This window comes from Lytechinus variegatus, chromosome 14 (assembly GCF_018143015.1).
Source record: "Lytechinus variegatus isolate NC3 chromosome 14, Lvar_3.0, whole genome shotgun sequence".
NCBI lineage: Eukaryota > Metazoa > Echinodermata > Echinoidea > Temnopleuroida > Toxopneustidae > Lytechinus > Lytechinus variegatus.
Window position 1 is genome coordinate 23,708,072 of NC_054753.1, and position 18,264 is coordinate 23,726,335.

The 18,264-nt window shown below is 40.4% G+C and overlaps 1 protein-coding gene across 2 annotated transcripts in view; it reads left to right on the forward strand.

Moving 5' to 3' along the window:
- The first annotated feature begins 342 nt into the window (after positions 1–342).
- The window catches only part of LOC121427530 (beta-lactamase domain-containing protein 2-like), a 32,600-nt gene continuing 14,678 nt past the window's right edge, over positions 343–18,264 (forward strand). Inside the window, exons 1-6 of one of the 2 annotated variants that reach the window (XM_041623974.1) lie at positions 343–530; positions 3,838–4,001; positions 5,044–5,180; positions 6,348–6,573; positions 7,123–7,316; positions 9,234–9,320. In XM_041623974.1, the coding sequence (XP_041479908.1) occupies positions 394–530; positions 3,838–4,001; positions 5,044–5,180; positions 6,348–6,573; positions 7,123–7,316; positions 9,234–9,320 (945 nt within the window). In that variant the 5' untranslated portion in view covers positions 343–393. Of the gene's footprint in view, positions 531–3,566; positions 3,602–3,837; positions 4,002–5,043; positions 5,181–6,347; positions 6,574–7,122; positions 7,317–9,233; positions 9,321–18,264 lie in introns of those variants that run through there. The other variant, XM_041623975.1, reaches the window with a different exon arrangement.

Sequence of the window (18,264 nt, forward strand, 5' to 3'; positions counted from 1 at the left end):
ATCGAGGGGGGGGGGGGAAGCGAACAAAAAGAAGTAGCAACCCTCACCACATGCCACGCCCACCTTGTTTCCTGTTATAGTCTACTTTATCATAATCCAGACCCCATTTATTTTTAAAGTTGTTTTTGTTTTTCACCCTACATTAAAGAGGTACAACCAATGACCATTCAAATCAATGTCAATTACCTAGACCAAACATATCACATTATTTCGTTCGAGGATTATTTCCCCGATCTTTTTTTTTTTACATGCCTTGACGACAGTTCTTTTACAACGAGCTGGATGGAAAAGACTAACGCCACTTCGTGGGGATTTCCCTGGCCCCGCATTGCATGCGGCATATATAGCGACCATACAGACTCCACTTCGTCTTGACGAAATCTTCTTCCTAAAATGCTTGAAAACCTAGCCTTGATCGCCTCCACAGCTCTGATAGTAAGGTATTTACCTAAACTTCGACAGTGGAAATTACCAGTTCATGTTGGTGGATACGTCAAACCAGGCTTTGAAGAGATAGAGGATGAATTTAGGTGAGTGATTTATCTCAATCCGGCCCAGTCCAATCCCAGGAACCTAATTTCAGTCCCACACGTTCCATAATATGATGCCATTACCCCCCCCCCCGGCAGTAGAGGCGCACGGCCAATATTGGAGACTGTCTCCAATATGGGAAATTATCTCCAAGAGACTTTTGTAAAGAATTTGGGTATCCAATTTCAGAGACAGTTTCCAGTTTGAGACTAATTTTCTTTGTTTACATTTGCGGCAAAAGCTGGATTACCTTGGCGGCAAATAAAAATGTGATAAGCAAATTACCCCTTTTCACCGGTCTACTTTAAAAGTTCACCGTCTACTTTTGTTTTGATAAGGATTTTTGTTGTCAATCACACACAAAACAAATGGGCTTCTGACCTCAGTGAGACAAAATTTTGGGTGGAAAAAATCATGCTTTTGTTGGTGTTGTTTCTTTTGTCCTTTTGCAAAGCAAGTCTCCAATGTGGGAGATTGTCTCCCCTATTGGAGAGAGTCTCCCATATTGGCCGTGCGCCTCTACTGCCCGGGGCGAGTAATAAGTATGAGTGACTCTAACATTAAAGATTTATCATATTATTTTGCACTTGGGCAAGACTTCCATATGTCCCCTCCACTAAAATTGAAAAATAAATATGGAGAAGGTTTATCAAGAATTATCTAACATATATCTAAGAGATTTAAGAAGGAAAAGTCAGATACATACCAAAATATGGCTTTATTCCGTCAAAAATTCGAGTGTGTGTAATTCCCAATGGCATCGGTTTATTTAGTCAGAAAAATAAATACCCAATACTCTTGGAGAGTAGACTAGTCGTAATATCAACTGGGCGTTGTGGCGTGCGCCTGTAATCCAAGCTGTGGGGAAGTTACAAATTGATGCAGAGGTTCGAGGTTCGAGCCCTGGTCACGTCTTTCGGATGGTGACGTTAAAGGTCGGTCCCAGACGTAAATAATCATATCTGATTGATACACGTCTGACAAAACTCAAATACACACACACACACACACGATAATTGTTATGAAACCCATGGGTTTTCAACAATTCCTGCTAGCTCAGTGAGTAAGGCGACAGACTGGAGATGCTTCGTTCTGCAGCGAGAGGTTCGAATCCAAGTTCCCACCGGAAGTAAGAAGAAAAAGAAGAAAAAAGAGAAAGACACAAGGGGGTTTTGGGGAAGTATTTTTTAAAATTAGTGGAGGGGACATATGGAAGTCTTTCCTGCACTTGTAAATGTAAAAGTCCCACCATGCCACCACTTGACTTAGGTGACTATGCGTGAGATTTTCTGTGAATCTGACGGTGAGATCACAGACATTGTGTACAATGTATATGGGGATAGGCTGTGATAGTTGCGTGAGACAGAGATTTGAGGGGATGAACAAGAGTCCAAAATGCTTGAGTCTCACGCATAATGCTTGAGTCTCACGCACAATGCGTGAGACTTGGTAGCTCTGTATCTGTGCACCGTAAAATTTGACTTGGGTCTGAGATTAAACCTGAATTTCTCTCTTTATTCCATTAAAAAGTGAATGAAAATGTTTCTTATATTCTAGCTATGAGTAAGTGTGCCAGAAATCTCATAAAATGAATATCAGTCTATGTATTGCAGGTGTAAAATGTGTGGTTGTTAAGCATCTTTTATTAGAATCGCTCAGATGCACATATGTGCAGATATGGGGCATTACATAGACTTAGGGCCCTTCCCATACAATCAAAGCAATCATAAACTGACCATGATTTCATAATTATCCAGGTACCAAAATCAAAGATAAAAAGAATTTATGAAAGATACATTAGAATGGAGATAGACCTAAACTCGCTTCAGTGAATATGACTCATGACGAAAACCTCCATTTGAGAACACTATACCCCAATTTTCCTAAATCAGTTCTCTTCTCCATTTACGACAAACCCGCTGCCCCAAGTTTAAGTATCAAAACACCTGTTTCTTGACCCCGGTCCGAAGATACCACAACAGCCCCAACGCAAAGCACATGTGCCGCCATTTTATTGACTTTATACTTTCCTTATTTCGAGGTTGATTTTCTTCGTTCAAAATTGAAAATGGACTAGCATTGGATTTCTGAATACAATATGCCTTTCAAAACATGATTAAATATCGAATACAACAATTTCATTCCGAAGGTCCTACTACAGGCAGAGAAGTCTTACGTAATAGCACAGCTGTTGTTTATCATTTTGTCCTCGGCTCAACGCTCATTTACTGGCCTGTGGAGGTGAAATTGAGACAACAGGGATTACCTGGCCAAGAAGGGTTTATCGGGGCATGGAAATGTTATTGAGAGTTGCAAATGAAAATTGGGGTAAAACACCGCAGTTTGCAATCTTAACTGCAGTCTTTCTCCAAACGGGGGTTCGACATAATGTGACCATTTCTTGCTTTCCTTTCACTGAAATAAAGATTAAGAAAAGAACATGTAAAAAAATAAGCAAAAATTCATCCTCCCTCCTTAGTCCCTTTCACTTCCTCTCACACCCCCACCCCCCTTCTAGGCCTACTCCTCTGATCATGACTGGTAAAAATGTGAGATGTACCAAGATCTCAAAGGAGTTGAATATGCCCTGCACCGGTATAGCTTAGCTAAAAAATCGAGTTGATACGGATCAAAGGTCTAATAATCCTCAGGAAGACTCAAGTACTTGTGCTATTACATCCAGTGACAAGTCAGTACTTCGTCTGTAAAGTCCAGGTGATATTTGTTGGACCTAATAAAAGTATTTAAAAATGGTAACTAAGCTGAACAGTAATTTGAATTTGAATCCAGGTGGGTATTTCAAAAAGTTGGTTGTAAGTTACTGTTATGTATATAGATGTAGAACACAATAGACATGCCAGCTGGCAGAGAGTAACTCAGAGCACAACTATTATGCTAATACATGTACCATTGAAAGTAAGCAGAGCTAGCCAGTGACATTGGAACAATGATGTATGCACGGCACCTGCCTAACATTTCTACTTTAGGATAGATGCCATTGTTGTTCCACTACACTGCACTTCACTTCCAGCCGCCAAGCAGCTAGCATGGACACACCCTTACCTCTAAGGTAATAATACAGACCAATACATGCTATAGTGGGTATAAGATATAATAGTTACAAGGGACTTTCAAACGACTTTGGACTCTTTCTTATGGTGCACCAGATTTCTATTGGTGTCGATTCAATTCAGCGCCCTGGTTGCTCTTAAAGTCATTTGTATCTTACAAACAGCTTAATGAAACTCCTATGTAACCTGGACAAAGTTACCCAGGAAATACCAACTGCCTTTTTTTTCTTGCCAGGAGAAATTTTGAGAAGGGACCGGAGGTGAGAAAGAGCGGCTCTGGCTTTGCGGTATACCATAACGGAGAGAGAGTCGTCAACCTCTACGGTGGTTACGCAGATGCAGATATCCTTCAGTTATGGAGGGAAAATACTTTATCACTAGTATATTCTACTACAAAAGGTAATTTATTACTATCACTGGGGTGCTCAAACCTTGTATCAAAAAAGTTGGAGCAGAAAATTGACAGCAGCTCAGAAAAAAGCTGCATTTTAGGTAATTTAGCAAAGGTGGCATCCCTCATTTAGTCAGTCTCCTAATTACTTTGAAGAACTCTTTCTAGGCAGAAGATTGCTACTATGTCAGAACTCTAAAATCATGATCTTTCACAGCTGTCTCCAATTTTTTTTATTTTTTTTTATTTTTTATTTTTTTTGTTAATTTTGAGGTTTCAACATCTCTCCCATGTAGTTCTGCATTCACAGACCGATGCAATGGCCTAGCCTCCATTGCATCTGAAGATAGTGATTTTCTGTTTAAAAAAATGGTCTTTTCCGTTTCTGGAAAACTGTAATTCTGTTTCAACTTGATGTAAAAATGGAAATTCCATTTCACAAAGGTGAATTCCATGAATCTTTACATGAAAAGAATAAGAACCAAATGGAATTTCCGTTTTATTTACCAGTAAAATGGAAAATCACTGTCCCTATGCATCACACTTAGAATCATAATCATAGAAATTCGGTGAATATTAAATTTAACTCTATAATGCAATATGATTTTTGTTTCCGCATTTCTCATAGACCTAAGTCAGAGCTATCTTGGGCATAGGGTTTGATAGGTTAACTTCCACTTAAAAAAGGATATCTTGATTTCAATCGGCTAGTGAGCAATGTACCCTTAGTATGTTAAATTTAATGAAATGGTAGAGTTTTGAAAAATTTTATTTGCAAGTTTCACGTAACATGGCCATGACCCCAATTGTTTTGAATGTTCCATTGATGACAGTTTAAATCCATTTGATTTGAGAGTAATGTAGTGCTAAGCTGTTTTGCAAGTCTAGGGCAGTTTGATAGCATATGCGAGACGAATAGCTGCCAACTGCTTGAGTCTCTAAAAGTCCAGTAAAAGCCAGATTTTAAGATATTCTATATTTCTGTAGTTTTAGGAGCATTTTTTCAAGTCATATTACGTTTTGTAAATTATTCATTATGTTGTTTAACAGTTATAGGAGCGATATGCATCGCTAAGCTGGTTGATGAAGGGCTGTTAGAATATCAAAGACCTGTTGCAGATTACTGGCCGGAGTTTGGTGCACATGGCAAGGGTGACATCACAGTTCAACAACTCATGGAACATAAGGTATGGTCTACTCCTTCTTCATGCTCAAGTCCCAAAATACACATAATAATAATAATAACAATAATGATAACAGTATATTTACCCAGAGTAGCCACTTCAGTTCCAAAAACTGTTCTTTCAGCGGGCCTGCTATTACCCGGCAAAGGTAGGCTACCGATTCAGGTGTACACTTGGAGGAATTATTTCCTGCCGGTACCAATTTACCTCACCTGGGTTGAGTGCTGCACAGTGTGGATAAATTTCTTGCTGAAGGAAAACACGCCACGGCTAGGATTTGAACCCACGACCCTCTGTTTGAAAGGCAAGGGTCAGAACCACTAGACCATGATGCGCCCACATGATATTCAATTACTAAAATCTCATTGATTAATATGCAAAAAGCATGTGCCCGTTGAGCACGATTTGACCAATGCAGTGATGTGTTTTTATACTGCACTTATAGCGTTGGCTTGTGTTCAGCTGCAGATTACCTGAATGCAGACATTAATATGCAATGAAACAAGCTAACAGTAATACAAGGTCAATATGTAGTATCCAACGTTGCCTCATCTGGCGCAGATCAATGTGACACATCACAAGCGTATCCAGCATCAGTCATAACAAAGAAATGTATGGCCCATGCACAAGCATAATAGAGTCACTATTGTCCCCAGACAATTGGGCCCATTAATTTATGCTTTGTATGATCTGATGCTGGATACGCGCCTGCACATACCCTTTTCTATGTGTCCTCAGAAGCCCCGATGTACTGTAAGACCGTGGAAAATACAAAGTTATATTTTGTGTAGTCTCTGTACGCCAAGTCAGTATGCGCAGAAAGACAGAACAAAATATAAATAATGCCCATCATTTCCCAATATTCACAAAACTAAGGCAGTAAGGTTTGTGAATTACCAGCTCAGATGTCTGACATGGGTAATAATGTAGGATATTGACTATACAGGGCTGTGTATGACAACACATTGGTTTGCAACAAATCACCCATTGCTAGACAGCATAGCCAATTAGATTGACTGTAGCATTCACATTTGTTCAAAAACACTGTCCAGTGACCAATCAGGCACGTTCTTTCATCTTTACAGTCCATGGCAAACATTACTGATCTTTTCATTGTGCCTGTTATTTGAGCAAACCCTCAAGACAGTTCGTTCGTTCCTTTTAACCCAGGCAGCTCTTCCAGTGATACCCTTGCCCATCACGTATGGCTTGCTTCGGGACCACGTCAGGCTCGGCTCCTTGTTTGCGGACATGTCACCCTCCTGGAAGCCAGGCACGGCTCATGGGTACCACGCTGTCTCCATAGGCCCCCTGACCAGTGAGCTGCTACGGAGGGTTGACCCCAAGGGAAGGACCCTTGGAAAGTACTTCGATGAGGAGATAGCGAAACCCTTTGGTAAGTGGTAGCAATGTCAAGACAGTTCAATATTCATCAGAAAATGATCTCTTTTCTGGTAAGCTGTCATTCATGCCATCACACCAATCATTGGTCCTATATCAGAACCTTCTCTGTAATTCTATTTTCAATTTTAATTCAATTTCCATTTATCTTATTCTTGATTCTAAATTACTGGGAAAATTATCAACAGTCTGCAGTGTCTCAAACTCCCTTCACATTTAAAACACTCTCTAAATGCAATGGGAATCCAGGAGTTCAGTTTATGTACTAGGCAATTGTAGCCAATGTAGTCCAGCAGAACAACTGATGGTACAGAGATTGAAGCTTTTGGCCTGATAGGGCCTCTGCAAAATGTCTCAATTCTGACCATTCAGTTGTCATCAGTACAGTTTTCATAAAAGTGATACCTGTATGGAAATCCTGATGCTAATTTAGATGTGTGTTATTTATTGAATACTAGCATTATCTATTTAAAAAAGCATTGTAAAGGGAAATGTTGAGTTTTCTGACTCAAGCCTGGAACTTGACACTGGTCCAATCTTACAGGTATAGATTTCTTCATTGGTCTTCCACTGGAGGAGAACCATCGCACGGCCAAACTAATCTGCGCAGATCCTGGTCCTGTTGTAACGTACAGGTCCGTGAGGCACTCTTCCAAGAACAGGACTGCTACGGCCGGCTCCATGACGGACATGACGTATGCGAAAAAACTTGTTCAGAATGCTGGAGAATTGAGAGATGTGAGTACTGACCAATAGGGGGCTATCACTGGGGAGCAGGGGGGGGGGGGGGGAGGTGGGGTTGATTAATAGATCCTGGTCTTTTATTCTGGGAACAGGACCAATTAGCACAATTAACATATAAGAGGTATGTTAAAGGACAAGTCCACCCCAACAAAAAGTTGATTTGAATAAAAAGAGAAAAATCCAGCAAGCATAATACTGAAAATTTCATCAAAATCGAATGTAAAATAAAAAAGTTATAAAATTTTTAATTTTTGCTTAATTTCACAAAACAGTTATATGCATATCCTGGCTGGTATGCAAAAGAGGAGACTATGAGGTCATCCACTCCCTGTTTCTTTTGTATTTTGTTGTATGAAATATGACATCATCGACTGAGTCACCTATACCCCTTTCATAGTGAAGGCGAAGTGGAGTTACTCCGGAGTAACTCCGGGTTGAGTTGATACGCTTGTACTGCGGGCCAACTTTAAACCCCCTTTCATATTGGCAAGCACCGCAGCGGTGTATCCGCAGTCGTTGCCATTGTTTCCAAGCAAGTTCGCACCATACGTGTGGCCGAGAGGTATTATATTAGAGAGAGAGAGAGAGGGAGAAAATGTCTGTTTTAATTATGTCTTGTCCTCATTCTTAGGAACTGGACCAATATGGCAGATGACTTGAAGGCCGTGGTTTAGCTCTAAAAGGCCTGGGGGCGGATTCTGCCCAACCCTCTATATTTTCATGATAAATCCACTGCGCAAAAATTTTCAACCGCGCTGCTCGCAGAGTTTTTACTTTCAACTCTTGCACAACTTTGAGACCAAATTTGCGATGCCTGGGTATGTGATTACGAAATTACGCAACATTATGTAAGTGCATGTCTGACCCAAAATTGCTCAAAAACATGAATTCATGTACAAATCCAATGCAAATTTTGTATTTAGCCAAAATTCATAAATGTATCATTATTTCTACTTTTACTGGTTAAACTTCATTTATTTTTTCTTGTTTATAATCACAATTAAGTCTGCAACGATTTCCATTGAAAAAAAAAGAAGTCGACAAACAAAGAAATACATTAAAAAAATTTAAAAACAATAAGATACATAAGAAAAAAATTGTGATACCAATTTTTTTTGTAGTACATTTGATTTGAATCATTATTTTTTTAATAATTCACCATACAGCCTTGTAGATTTTATCGCACACTACCACTGTGCAAATTTTGCGGTGCTCGTGCAATTGAAGGCCGAGATCTTGGGGGCTGTTAGAGGGGTCCAAATAACCTTTCTCTTTTAGGGTTAAGTCATGAATCTTGCTAGAATTAGTTGATATTTCAAAAAATTGGATTGATATACACTGGAGAGCTAGAGAAAATGATGATTAAAAAAAAAGACTTTGCCCCTGTTCTGTAATGTTTATCAGTTTCAAACTACAAGCCAGTTTGATAACAAAGGAAAATAGTGCAGTAGGTTTGTTATCAGTAATTCTTTTTGTAAAAGAGGGGTGGGCCAGGTTTTCTGTTTGTCCTGTGAATAATAGGTGTCTATGGCTGTATAGCTAGAGACTTTAAAAGACATGTTGAATGTCACAGAAACTTGATGACCCAAATTTGCAGCCGGTCTTTTTTTCCAAAGTGCTTGATCATAAGTACATATATGTCATGGGTTGGGGCTATAATCATTAGATTGTAGTATGAGTTCTATGTTTTTTTTTTATAAGAATCATTCATGCCTGGGGCCCGTTGCATAAAACTTTTTCCATAAAAACTCGGGCAAACAACTTTATGCCATTGAAAATTACACGTTCAAAAACTCTGGCAAAAAATTTCCCACAGTTTTTTTATGGCAAAAGTTTAATGCAACAGGCCCCTGGTCTGTGATAACTATTGAATAATCTTTCAATTTTACTTTCCTTTTTCTTTTACAACAGTTTTTCAGAACACAAAACAATCCTGAATACCGTGCTGTCGAAATAGCATCAGCAAATGGCTTTGGAACTGCAGAGGCATTAGCAAAGGTAAGGGTTTAATTTCAATAATAATCCCCTTTTATTTAGTGCTTAATACATTGTAATGACATCTCTAAACACTTTACAGATATATAATTACCCCGGTCATAGGATCCACGCATGCCCACACCCCCCCAAAAAATTGCCCTTTCTCCACACCCTGGGAGCTTTCCTACAAGAGTTCCAAGTCTTGATTGCTGGACATACTACATAGGCTTTTGCATCCTACCGGGTACCCATTTAACACCTGGGTGGAGAGCGGCAAAGTGTGGATTGATGCCTTGACAAAAGACGCTAGGCCATGGTAGTCTGCAGGCACAGACCCTCATTGGAACTTTGTCCTGTGAATAATAGGTGTCTATGGCTGTATAGCTAGAGACTTTAAAAGACATGTTGAATGTCACAGAAACTTGATGACCCAAATTTGCAGCCGGTCTTTTTTTCCAAAGTGCTTGATCATAAGTACATATATGTCATGGGTTGGGGCTATCTCACTTTCACAATGGAGTGGTTTAAGTTTCTTCCTTTTGTCATCCTGACCATTTTTGTGTGTACTGGACTACAAGATAATCAAGTAACTCACTACTCTTGTTCTATGCATAATTCAAGTACCTTCGACAACATTAATGTGACCAGGCACTTTCGATCTCGTATACCCTACTACAGTAATACCACTGCAACTTTTCAAGTTGCATTACTGGCTTGTGGTGATATACAGTCAAACCCAGGTCCCCCAGTCAACAATGAAAGAGATCATTGTGTAAACTCACATAGGACTATGCTAAACTGCCGACTGCTTAATGCTCGTAGTTTGGGCAACAAACTACAGGAGTTACAAGTCTTGGCTAAAACTGAAAACTTGGATATAATTTGCATTACAGAAACATGGTTAAACTCAGATTTTCATGATAGTGAGCTTTTAGACACGGATGCTTATCAAATCTATCGAAAAGATCGAAATCGAAATGGAGGTGGAGTATTATTTGCTTGTAAATCTGACTACCAGGCCACTCGTCGGGAAGATTTTGAAATACCCAATTGCGAAATGCTGTGGGTTCAAATTGCTATGCCGAATTCTCAAGGAAAATTGCTGATTGGGGTGTGCTATAGACCTCCATCTTCTAAGGTGCAATTTAATGAAGCTTTTGAAAACTCTCTCAATCGTGTTGTCCCATATATTTCTTCCTACAAGGCAATTCTCTTGTGTGGAGATTTTAATCTCCAGCTACCGATTACGACTTCTGAAGATGATGTACCTAATTTGAATAAAAACACAAGGGAAATTATAGACATAACCTCCTCACTTGGCATGTCTCAGTTGGTATCCTTTCCCACTCGTTCTGATTCCCTACTAGATCTTGTTTTCTGCAACGACCCCGATCTGATATCCAATATGAACCCTGGTCCACACATTGGCAATAGTGACCACGAAGCTGTTTGTTTCTCTATCAACTTTCAGCATTCTCAGCAAACGCTTCCTCGTCTGTTTCATCAGTTCCACAAGGCTGACAAGGCTGACTTTCAGAGAACAATAGAATGCATCCCGTGGGATCTTTTTTTTGACAAAGATAATATTAACGATACGTACGATAACTTTAAGTTATTGATCCATGCAGCTGTTAAAGATGTTGTTCCCATAGCGGTATCAAAAGGGAAACGCCGAACTCCTTGGATTACCCAAGAAATTGTTAACCTCTCAAGAAAGAAGAAACGTGCGTACAGAAAAGTGAAGAGATGTAAATCTGCAACTGGAAATCCTGCTGTAATCGAAAAAAATAAGAGACTCTGGACTAAATATCAAGAGATTTCTCGAGAAGTGAAGCGCGTATGTAAATTTTCATACAATGACTATGTACACAACCTTGCCATAAATGCCAACAATGATCCGAAACGGTTTTGGTCGTTTGTTAAGGCGAAACGTCGAACTTCTAATGTCAACAACTTTGTTTATAATGGTAACTCGTATGATTCTGCTGATATGATCGCAAAGGCATTTAATGAGTTTTTCTGTAGCAATTTTTCTGATTGTACTGGATCTGTTTCCGATGTTAATGACATGACCAATAATTGTAATGCCCAACATGTTGGTCTAACCCCTTTCTCACAAATTCAGATTGAAAATGCAGATGTTCGAAAATCAATTGAGAATCTTAAATCTTCCAAACCTCCTGGCCCAGATGGTGTTTCCCCGGCATTTCTCAAACTTGCCGGTAATTCAGTTGTCCCCATTCTAACTCGCATTTTTAATCTCAGTTTGAATCTAGGCACTGTACCGAATGATTGGAAAGCTGCTCATGTTATCCCTCTGCATAAAAGTGGCAAACGGTCTTCAATTGAAAATTACCGACCTATTTCACTCACATCTGTACCATGTAAACTCCTTGAAAAGATTATAGTGCGCAAACTAATTGATTTTTCTTTGGACCATAAAATCATCCCTGACACTCAACATGGGTTTTTACCTAAGCGGTCTTGTGCTACGCAAGCCACGATTCTGTTTCACACCTGGGCAAAAACTTTAGATCGCACCTCTCCGCCGAGAGTAGATGCAATATTTCTAGACTGGTCGAAAGCGTTCGATAAAGTGAGTCATTCGGTACTTATTCGTAAACTACACAGTTTTGGGGTATGTCAGAATGCTTTGAAATGGATCTGTTCTTTTCTTACAAACCGGGTCCAGCGTGTTTTGTTCCAAGGTGGTCAGTCGGATTGGAGTTCTGTAACCTCTGGAGTCCCCCAGGGGAGTGTCATTGGGCCAATTCTTTTTGATTTGTTTACCGCAGACCTGCCTAACTTAATTTCTGCAGGTACTTGCTTGCCCCAATATGCTGACGACACAGTGCTTTATCGCACAATATGTACCCAGAATGACATTGAAGTTCTCCAATCTGACCTAGACTCCATAATCATTTGGTGCAATAATAATTCCATGGAATTGAATGCATTGAAATGTAAGATAATGCACATTACTAGATCTCGAAAGGTTATTACAGATCAATACTTTGCTGGTAACCACGCTCTCGATGTTGTTGATTCTTATAAATACCTTGGCTTGGTTTTTTCACATGATTTGACATGGTCAAAGCATGTGAATCTTGTTGTATCCAAATGTTCCAAACTATCAGGATTTATCCGCAGAATCGTGAATTCACGAAATCCTTTCATTCTGAAACGTTTGTTCTGTTCACTTTGTCGGCCTATAATTGAATACGGTATACCAGTCTGGCTACCCCATCAAAAAAACCACATATCCTCTCTTGAAGCAGTTCAACGTCGTTTCACCCGCTTCTGCTTTCCTTATGATCAAGCAAATTCACTCTCTTATGATGAAAGATTACACAGCTTAGAACTCCCTCCATTGTATAACAGACTGGTCTACCTATCTACCGCCTTTGTTGTAAAATCGTTGTTTAGAACTTACGACATACCTACTCATATCTTACCCAGGCCAAGAACTCGGAACTGTCACAAGCTACTCTTCATCCATGAATTTGCACGATGTAATGCCCTGAAATTTTCTTGTTTCTTTTCTTTCCCCAGATTCTGGGAATCTATTCCTTCAGAGATCAGAGATCTTTGCCTTGGTGTATCTGTCACTCCTTTCCTTAATGCTCTACGTGAACACTTATTCTCCATGCCTCCAATTGAATCTGCGTTTTAATTGGACATGCAGATCTTGTTTTTGTCTTGTCTCTGTTTAGACCTCTCCAATTTCTTTCTTTCCCTCCCTTCATCTTACTTCTCTCTGTTTTTATCATTCTTTGCAGGCTAAATGGCACGTATTTAGCCTTATATACTTGGCTTCAATATTGTACCCTTTGTTATGCATTTTGTTAATTACTGCCATGAAATTATTTGCTCTTGCACCGTTCATTATGTTTATTCCTATGCTAGTTTACCAACTGTACTCATGCAGATTTTTGTATGTCGATCATGCTTCGTCTCTTTATTGCCCCTCTCTCTCTCTTTCATTTCATTCTACCCCAGTTCTCAAAACTCTTTATTCCTCTTCTACTTCTTCTCTCTCCCTCCCCATCTCTCTCTCTCTCTTTCTCTCTATCTCTGAATATTGTATACATGTATTTGACAGTAACTTTGATGCTATATTTTTGCTTTTCGTGTTACTTTGTAGCATGATAGTTATTGTCAAGTTCGTCTATTGTTTATTTTCTGATATGGTAACATTTACGTTTTTACAATATATTATACAATTCCACCTCCTCAGGCTTTACTATATATCTGATAATTGTTTGTTTAAATAAATACACGAACATTCCATATTGACTGGATATTTTTATAATTACACATGAAAACAAACACTCCTTATTGTTAGGTTTTTGTTTTAATAAGTAATGTTTCTAAACATACATGTATATTGTCATTTTATACCGATTTTATTTTTGTATATTTAATTTTGTAAACCCCGATTAGTGAGGAGAGCTTCATAACAGAAACTAGTTTTTCTTTTAGTCATCCTCAGGCACTAGTCGGTGGTAATTTCTCCTTCTTGTACTTATTCTTGATGTCTTTTGCCTGGAAATAAAATAAATAAATAAAATAAATTTGATCAACAAGTGTGCCTCCACACAAAGACTAGCACATACAAAACTTGCTGTTCCAATACAGGAGCCTTCAGTACACAAGGCATGAGTAGGCTGCACATTCAGACCCTTATTTCGAGTGAAGGGTTTGCCCAGCAGACTAAGGCCATGGTGGGATATGAACACACAACCCTCTTATTGCAAGGCGAGAGTGAGAACTGCTGCACCATGACGCATCCACAAAAAGTTTTATAAAAGTTTAAGAAGAATCTTGATTAAGCATGAGAGCAGAAGCCAGTAAACATGAGGAATTTATTAGTGTAGGACTGTTATTTTGACATTTGGTTTCCTTAAATAGTCTATTTATAGTTAAGCTTTGGTATTTAGTTCAGCTTTGTTTACATTCTTGATGCTTCTGTTGTCATCCATTTACATTTGACATTCAACATAGTTCTCCTGTCATTCCTTTCCTATTCAGATGTGTTCATTGATTACATTCTCACATCTGATTATTTTGTTCAACATTCTTATGTAATCATGTAATCTTATGTAATCATCCCAATATCTTATTCATCTCCATCCCCTATCTCTTATTGGTTATTTTTGTCTCGCCCACCAGAGGTGAAGGCGAGACCTAAGGATCCAAATGTCGTCCGTCCGTCACAAACCTGTAATGACACAACTCCACAACCGTAAATCGCTTATCAACCAAACTTGGATGGTAGATGGACTTTGGGGACTTGCATGTTATGCTGCAGTCTGAGGTCACATGGTAAGGTCAAAGGTCATTTTCAGGTCAACGTTAAAGTTCACATGCAAGACTCTCTTATGACACCACTCCGCAACAGTAACTTGCATTCAATAATAAAAATATTCCGCATTTATATAGCGCTTAATACATCGGAACGAAGTCTAAGCGCTTTACAGACATATTAGTACCCCGGTCATCGGATCCTTGCATGCCCGCATACAATGTATGCACCTCCACTCCCTGGGAGCACTCCAACAAGTGTACTAAGACTCAATTGCTAGGCATATTACATATAGGCTTTCACATCCTACCGGGTACCCATTTAACACCTGGGTGGAGAGTGGCAAAGTGTGGATTAACTCCTTGCCAAAGGACGCTAGGCCATGGTGGGATTCGAAAACAAAACCCTCTGATTACAAGGCAAGAGTCACAACCGCTACACCACGACGCTTCCATACATTTCAATCAAACTTGGATGGTAGATAGACTTGGGGGATGTGCATGTTATGCTGCAGTTGGAGGTCACATGGTAAGGTCAAAGGTCATTTTCAGGTCAACGTTAAAGTTTACATGCAAGACTCTCTTATGACACCTAACTCCGCATTCGTATGTCACTTTTCAACCAAACTTGGACGTTAGATAGACTTGGGGAACGTGCATGTTATGCTGCCGTCGGAGGTCACACGGTTAGGTCAAAGGTCATTTTGAGGTCAACGTTAAAGTTTAACGTACAAGGCTCTTATGACAAGTGTTCTTCCATCCCAGTCATATCACAATGAAGTTTCGATATAATTCTCTTGCGTGCCCTCGCAAATCACAATATTTCTGGTTATTTTCATAAGTGGGCGAGACGCAAAATGGCTTTTGCATTGTTTATGAATAAGACTTTTCCACTTTCAGTTGGCTTCTCCATTCTCTTTATTTTCATTGGTTGAATTTATATTAATTTTGTAATGTAATTCTGAGTTTTACTGAGGCAAGGAAGCCCAGCAAATAAAAGCAGTGCACTACCAGACTTCATCGATTTAAGTTCAATTTTGTTCCTGTGTCTTCAGAGTTAAGTTCCATCTTTTCCGTTTGCTTCTGTTTGATGCGTGTTTGTGCTTCTGTTCCTTCTCAAGTTGAACATTTACTTCCCCTTAAGTCTTGTATATGTATGGGTCCTTCTGCAGTCAGGCTCCCACGATCATACCCATTGGCTCTGCTCTCTTTTTCTTTGTGGCTCTACGCCATCTTTTCTTGATTCCTGGTACTTGGTCCTGATTTTTGTTTGCTTTGTCCTATCTCTTTCATCTAAGGCGTCTATGACAGCCTTTACTATCTTATCGATAGTTGGATTTCTTGGTTGATTTTCCTCCACTGCTGCAACCTCACACTCCTGCTCTTCCAGAGCTCGGCTGTACCTTGTAGCCCGCTTCACTTCATTCCTCTGACCCTCCAATCTCAGAAAGGCCTCTGTGTTTAAAGCAGCTTCCACAGCATCATCCAATGTGCGAGGTTGAGCACGGAACAATCCCTCTTATATTTCTGGTGTTACTATATAGCATCTAGTAAATGCCCTCGGGCAAGCCGATCTTGCCCCTTTTCTTCAAATTTGGGATATGGCAATCCACACAGCTCCCGTATTCTTTGTCCTAACTCTTGGAGACTTTCTTTTGGTTGGCGACGACGTTTCCTCAACACCGCCAGGTATACCTCAGCTTTGCCTCCTAGGCCAAACCTGTTTCTGAGCCTGTATACTAACTCGTCGTATGTCAACACCACTCCAGGTTGTTGGGTCAACAACTTCACAGCAGAGCCCCTTAGACTTGCAGCAAGAAACTGAACTACTTCCCTTTTTGTCCATCCGTTTATTCCAGCACAGGCCTCAAAGTGATGCAAATAATCTTCGACAGGTGTATGTCCATCAAATCTGTCCGGTACCAGATGTGGTCGTCTGCCAATCATAACATCAAAATTTGCCATCCCCGCATCCTGAATATGTGGGGAAAACTGTGGGGTTGTAAATTGAACACCGAGTCTTGCAGTAGATGATTGTCTCATCTGCTCTCTGGGCGTTGAGCTGAATCCAGCCTGCTGTGCCCCTTCCATATGTGAGTCATACCTTGGTCCTCTGTCCGCTTGTCCACTCACAGTTGGGGGAATATCCTGTCCACTTGATTCTGCTTGTCTTATGGACAATCTTAACTGCTCCATCATTTGGTCAATTTCTGTCATGCTCCTCTCTAAGTGCGCCATCATCTCTCTTGGCGTCGGTCGATACTGCATATTTCCTTGTTGTGCCATTGTCACTGGATCCCACTTCTGACACCACTTGTGACGGAATCGGCGGCGGGAAGGTTGGTCCGGTCCGCCGGCAGCTTACTCTTGTGAGGATGCCTGCAGCCGGTGGGTGTTTCGCCACGTCGATTTCCAAACTTTTAGTCGTGGATCCGTTTGGCAGAGATATACTGCCGCAGTTGACACTTGCACACGCCTTGATCCTGTCAGTATCACCACCAGGCAACCTCCAGACGGCTACACTCTTTGTTGTCAGCTCCAACAGCTCACCCGACCATATGCATCTAGCTTGTGTAGTTAAGCTCTCCCGACCATATGCATCTGATTCCTGTAGTTAAGCTCCTACGACCATATGCATCTGATTCCTGTAGTGAATCTTTTACGACCATAGGTATGGGTTTCTCTGTAGTCAAGCTCCCACGACCATACCCATGGACTCTGGTAATTTCCTCCGTCGTCTGCTTACGACCAGCTACTACGTCTGTTCAGTACAGCAACCACGTCTGCTCCGTACTGCAACCACGTCTGAATTCCGTACTGCAACCACGTCTGTTCAGTACCGCGACCACGTCTGATACCGTACTGCAACAACGTCTGTTCAGTACCATGACGACATCTGTTCAGTACTGCAACCACGTCTGTTCAGTATCACGACCACGTCTGAGTCCGTACTGCAACCACTGACATCTGTTCAGTACTGCAACCACATCTGTTCAGTACCGGAAACTACGTCTGGTTCTTCGACCATATGTATGGGTCCTTCTGCAGTCAGGCTCCCACGACCATACCCATTGGCTCTGCTCTACTTGTAGTTTTCCCCGTTGTCTGCTCCGGACCTCCGACCGTCTGCTTCCAGACCAGCAACCATCCGCTTCAGACCAACCAGACTACCAAAAGAGCAAGCCCTGGTATAGTCTCTTGCTGGCGTGCAAAAGACCTAACATACAAGGAAATCTAACCACAGTCGTCGCCTAGGATTCTAGGTTTCCCCGTGGAAAGACATGCGAACGATCTCATTTCGATCGCATCCACCAGCTTTATTTATTGGATAGCGAATCCAAATCGATCTGCATACTTTACGTGCAATGCACCCCGTGGGCGCCGTATTTCAACAGATCATCGGCAAAGCCTCACGAGTACATCAACTTACTGTACTTATCCATTAATTATACAATATCTGTTACAGTTAACCTCTCTAACGATCTTAAAACAGCTATAACTTTGCTCTCCAAAACCGGATATGCATGAATGACATATCAAATTAAAGCATTTATTTAGATCAAGCTAGTGATAACCAAATTAACCAGTTAAACACCTCCAGAAAATTGTTATTCCACAAAAACGGTTCAAAACATGCATAACTTTCATGGTCTTATCTACG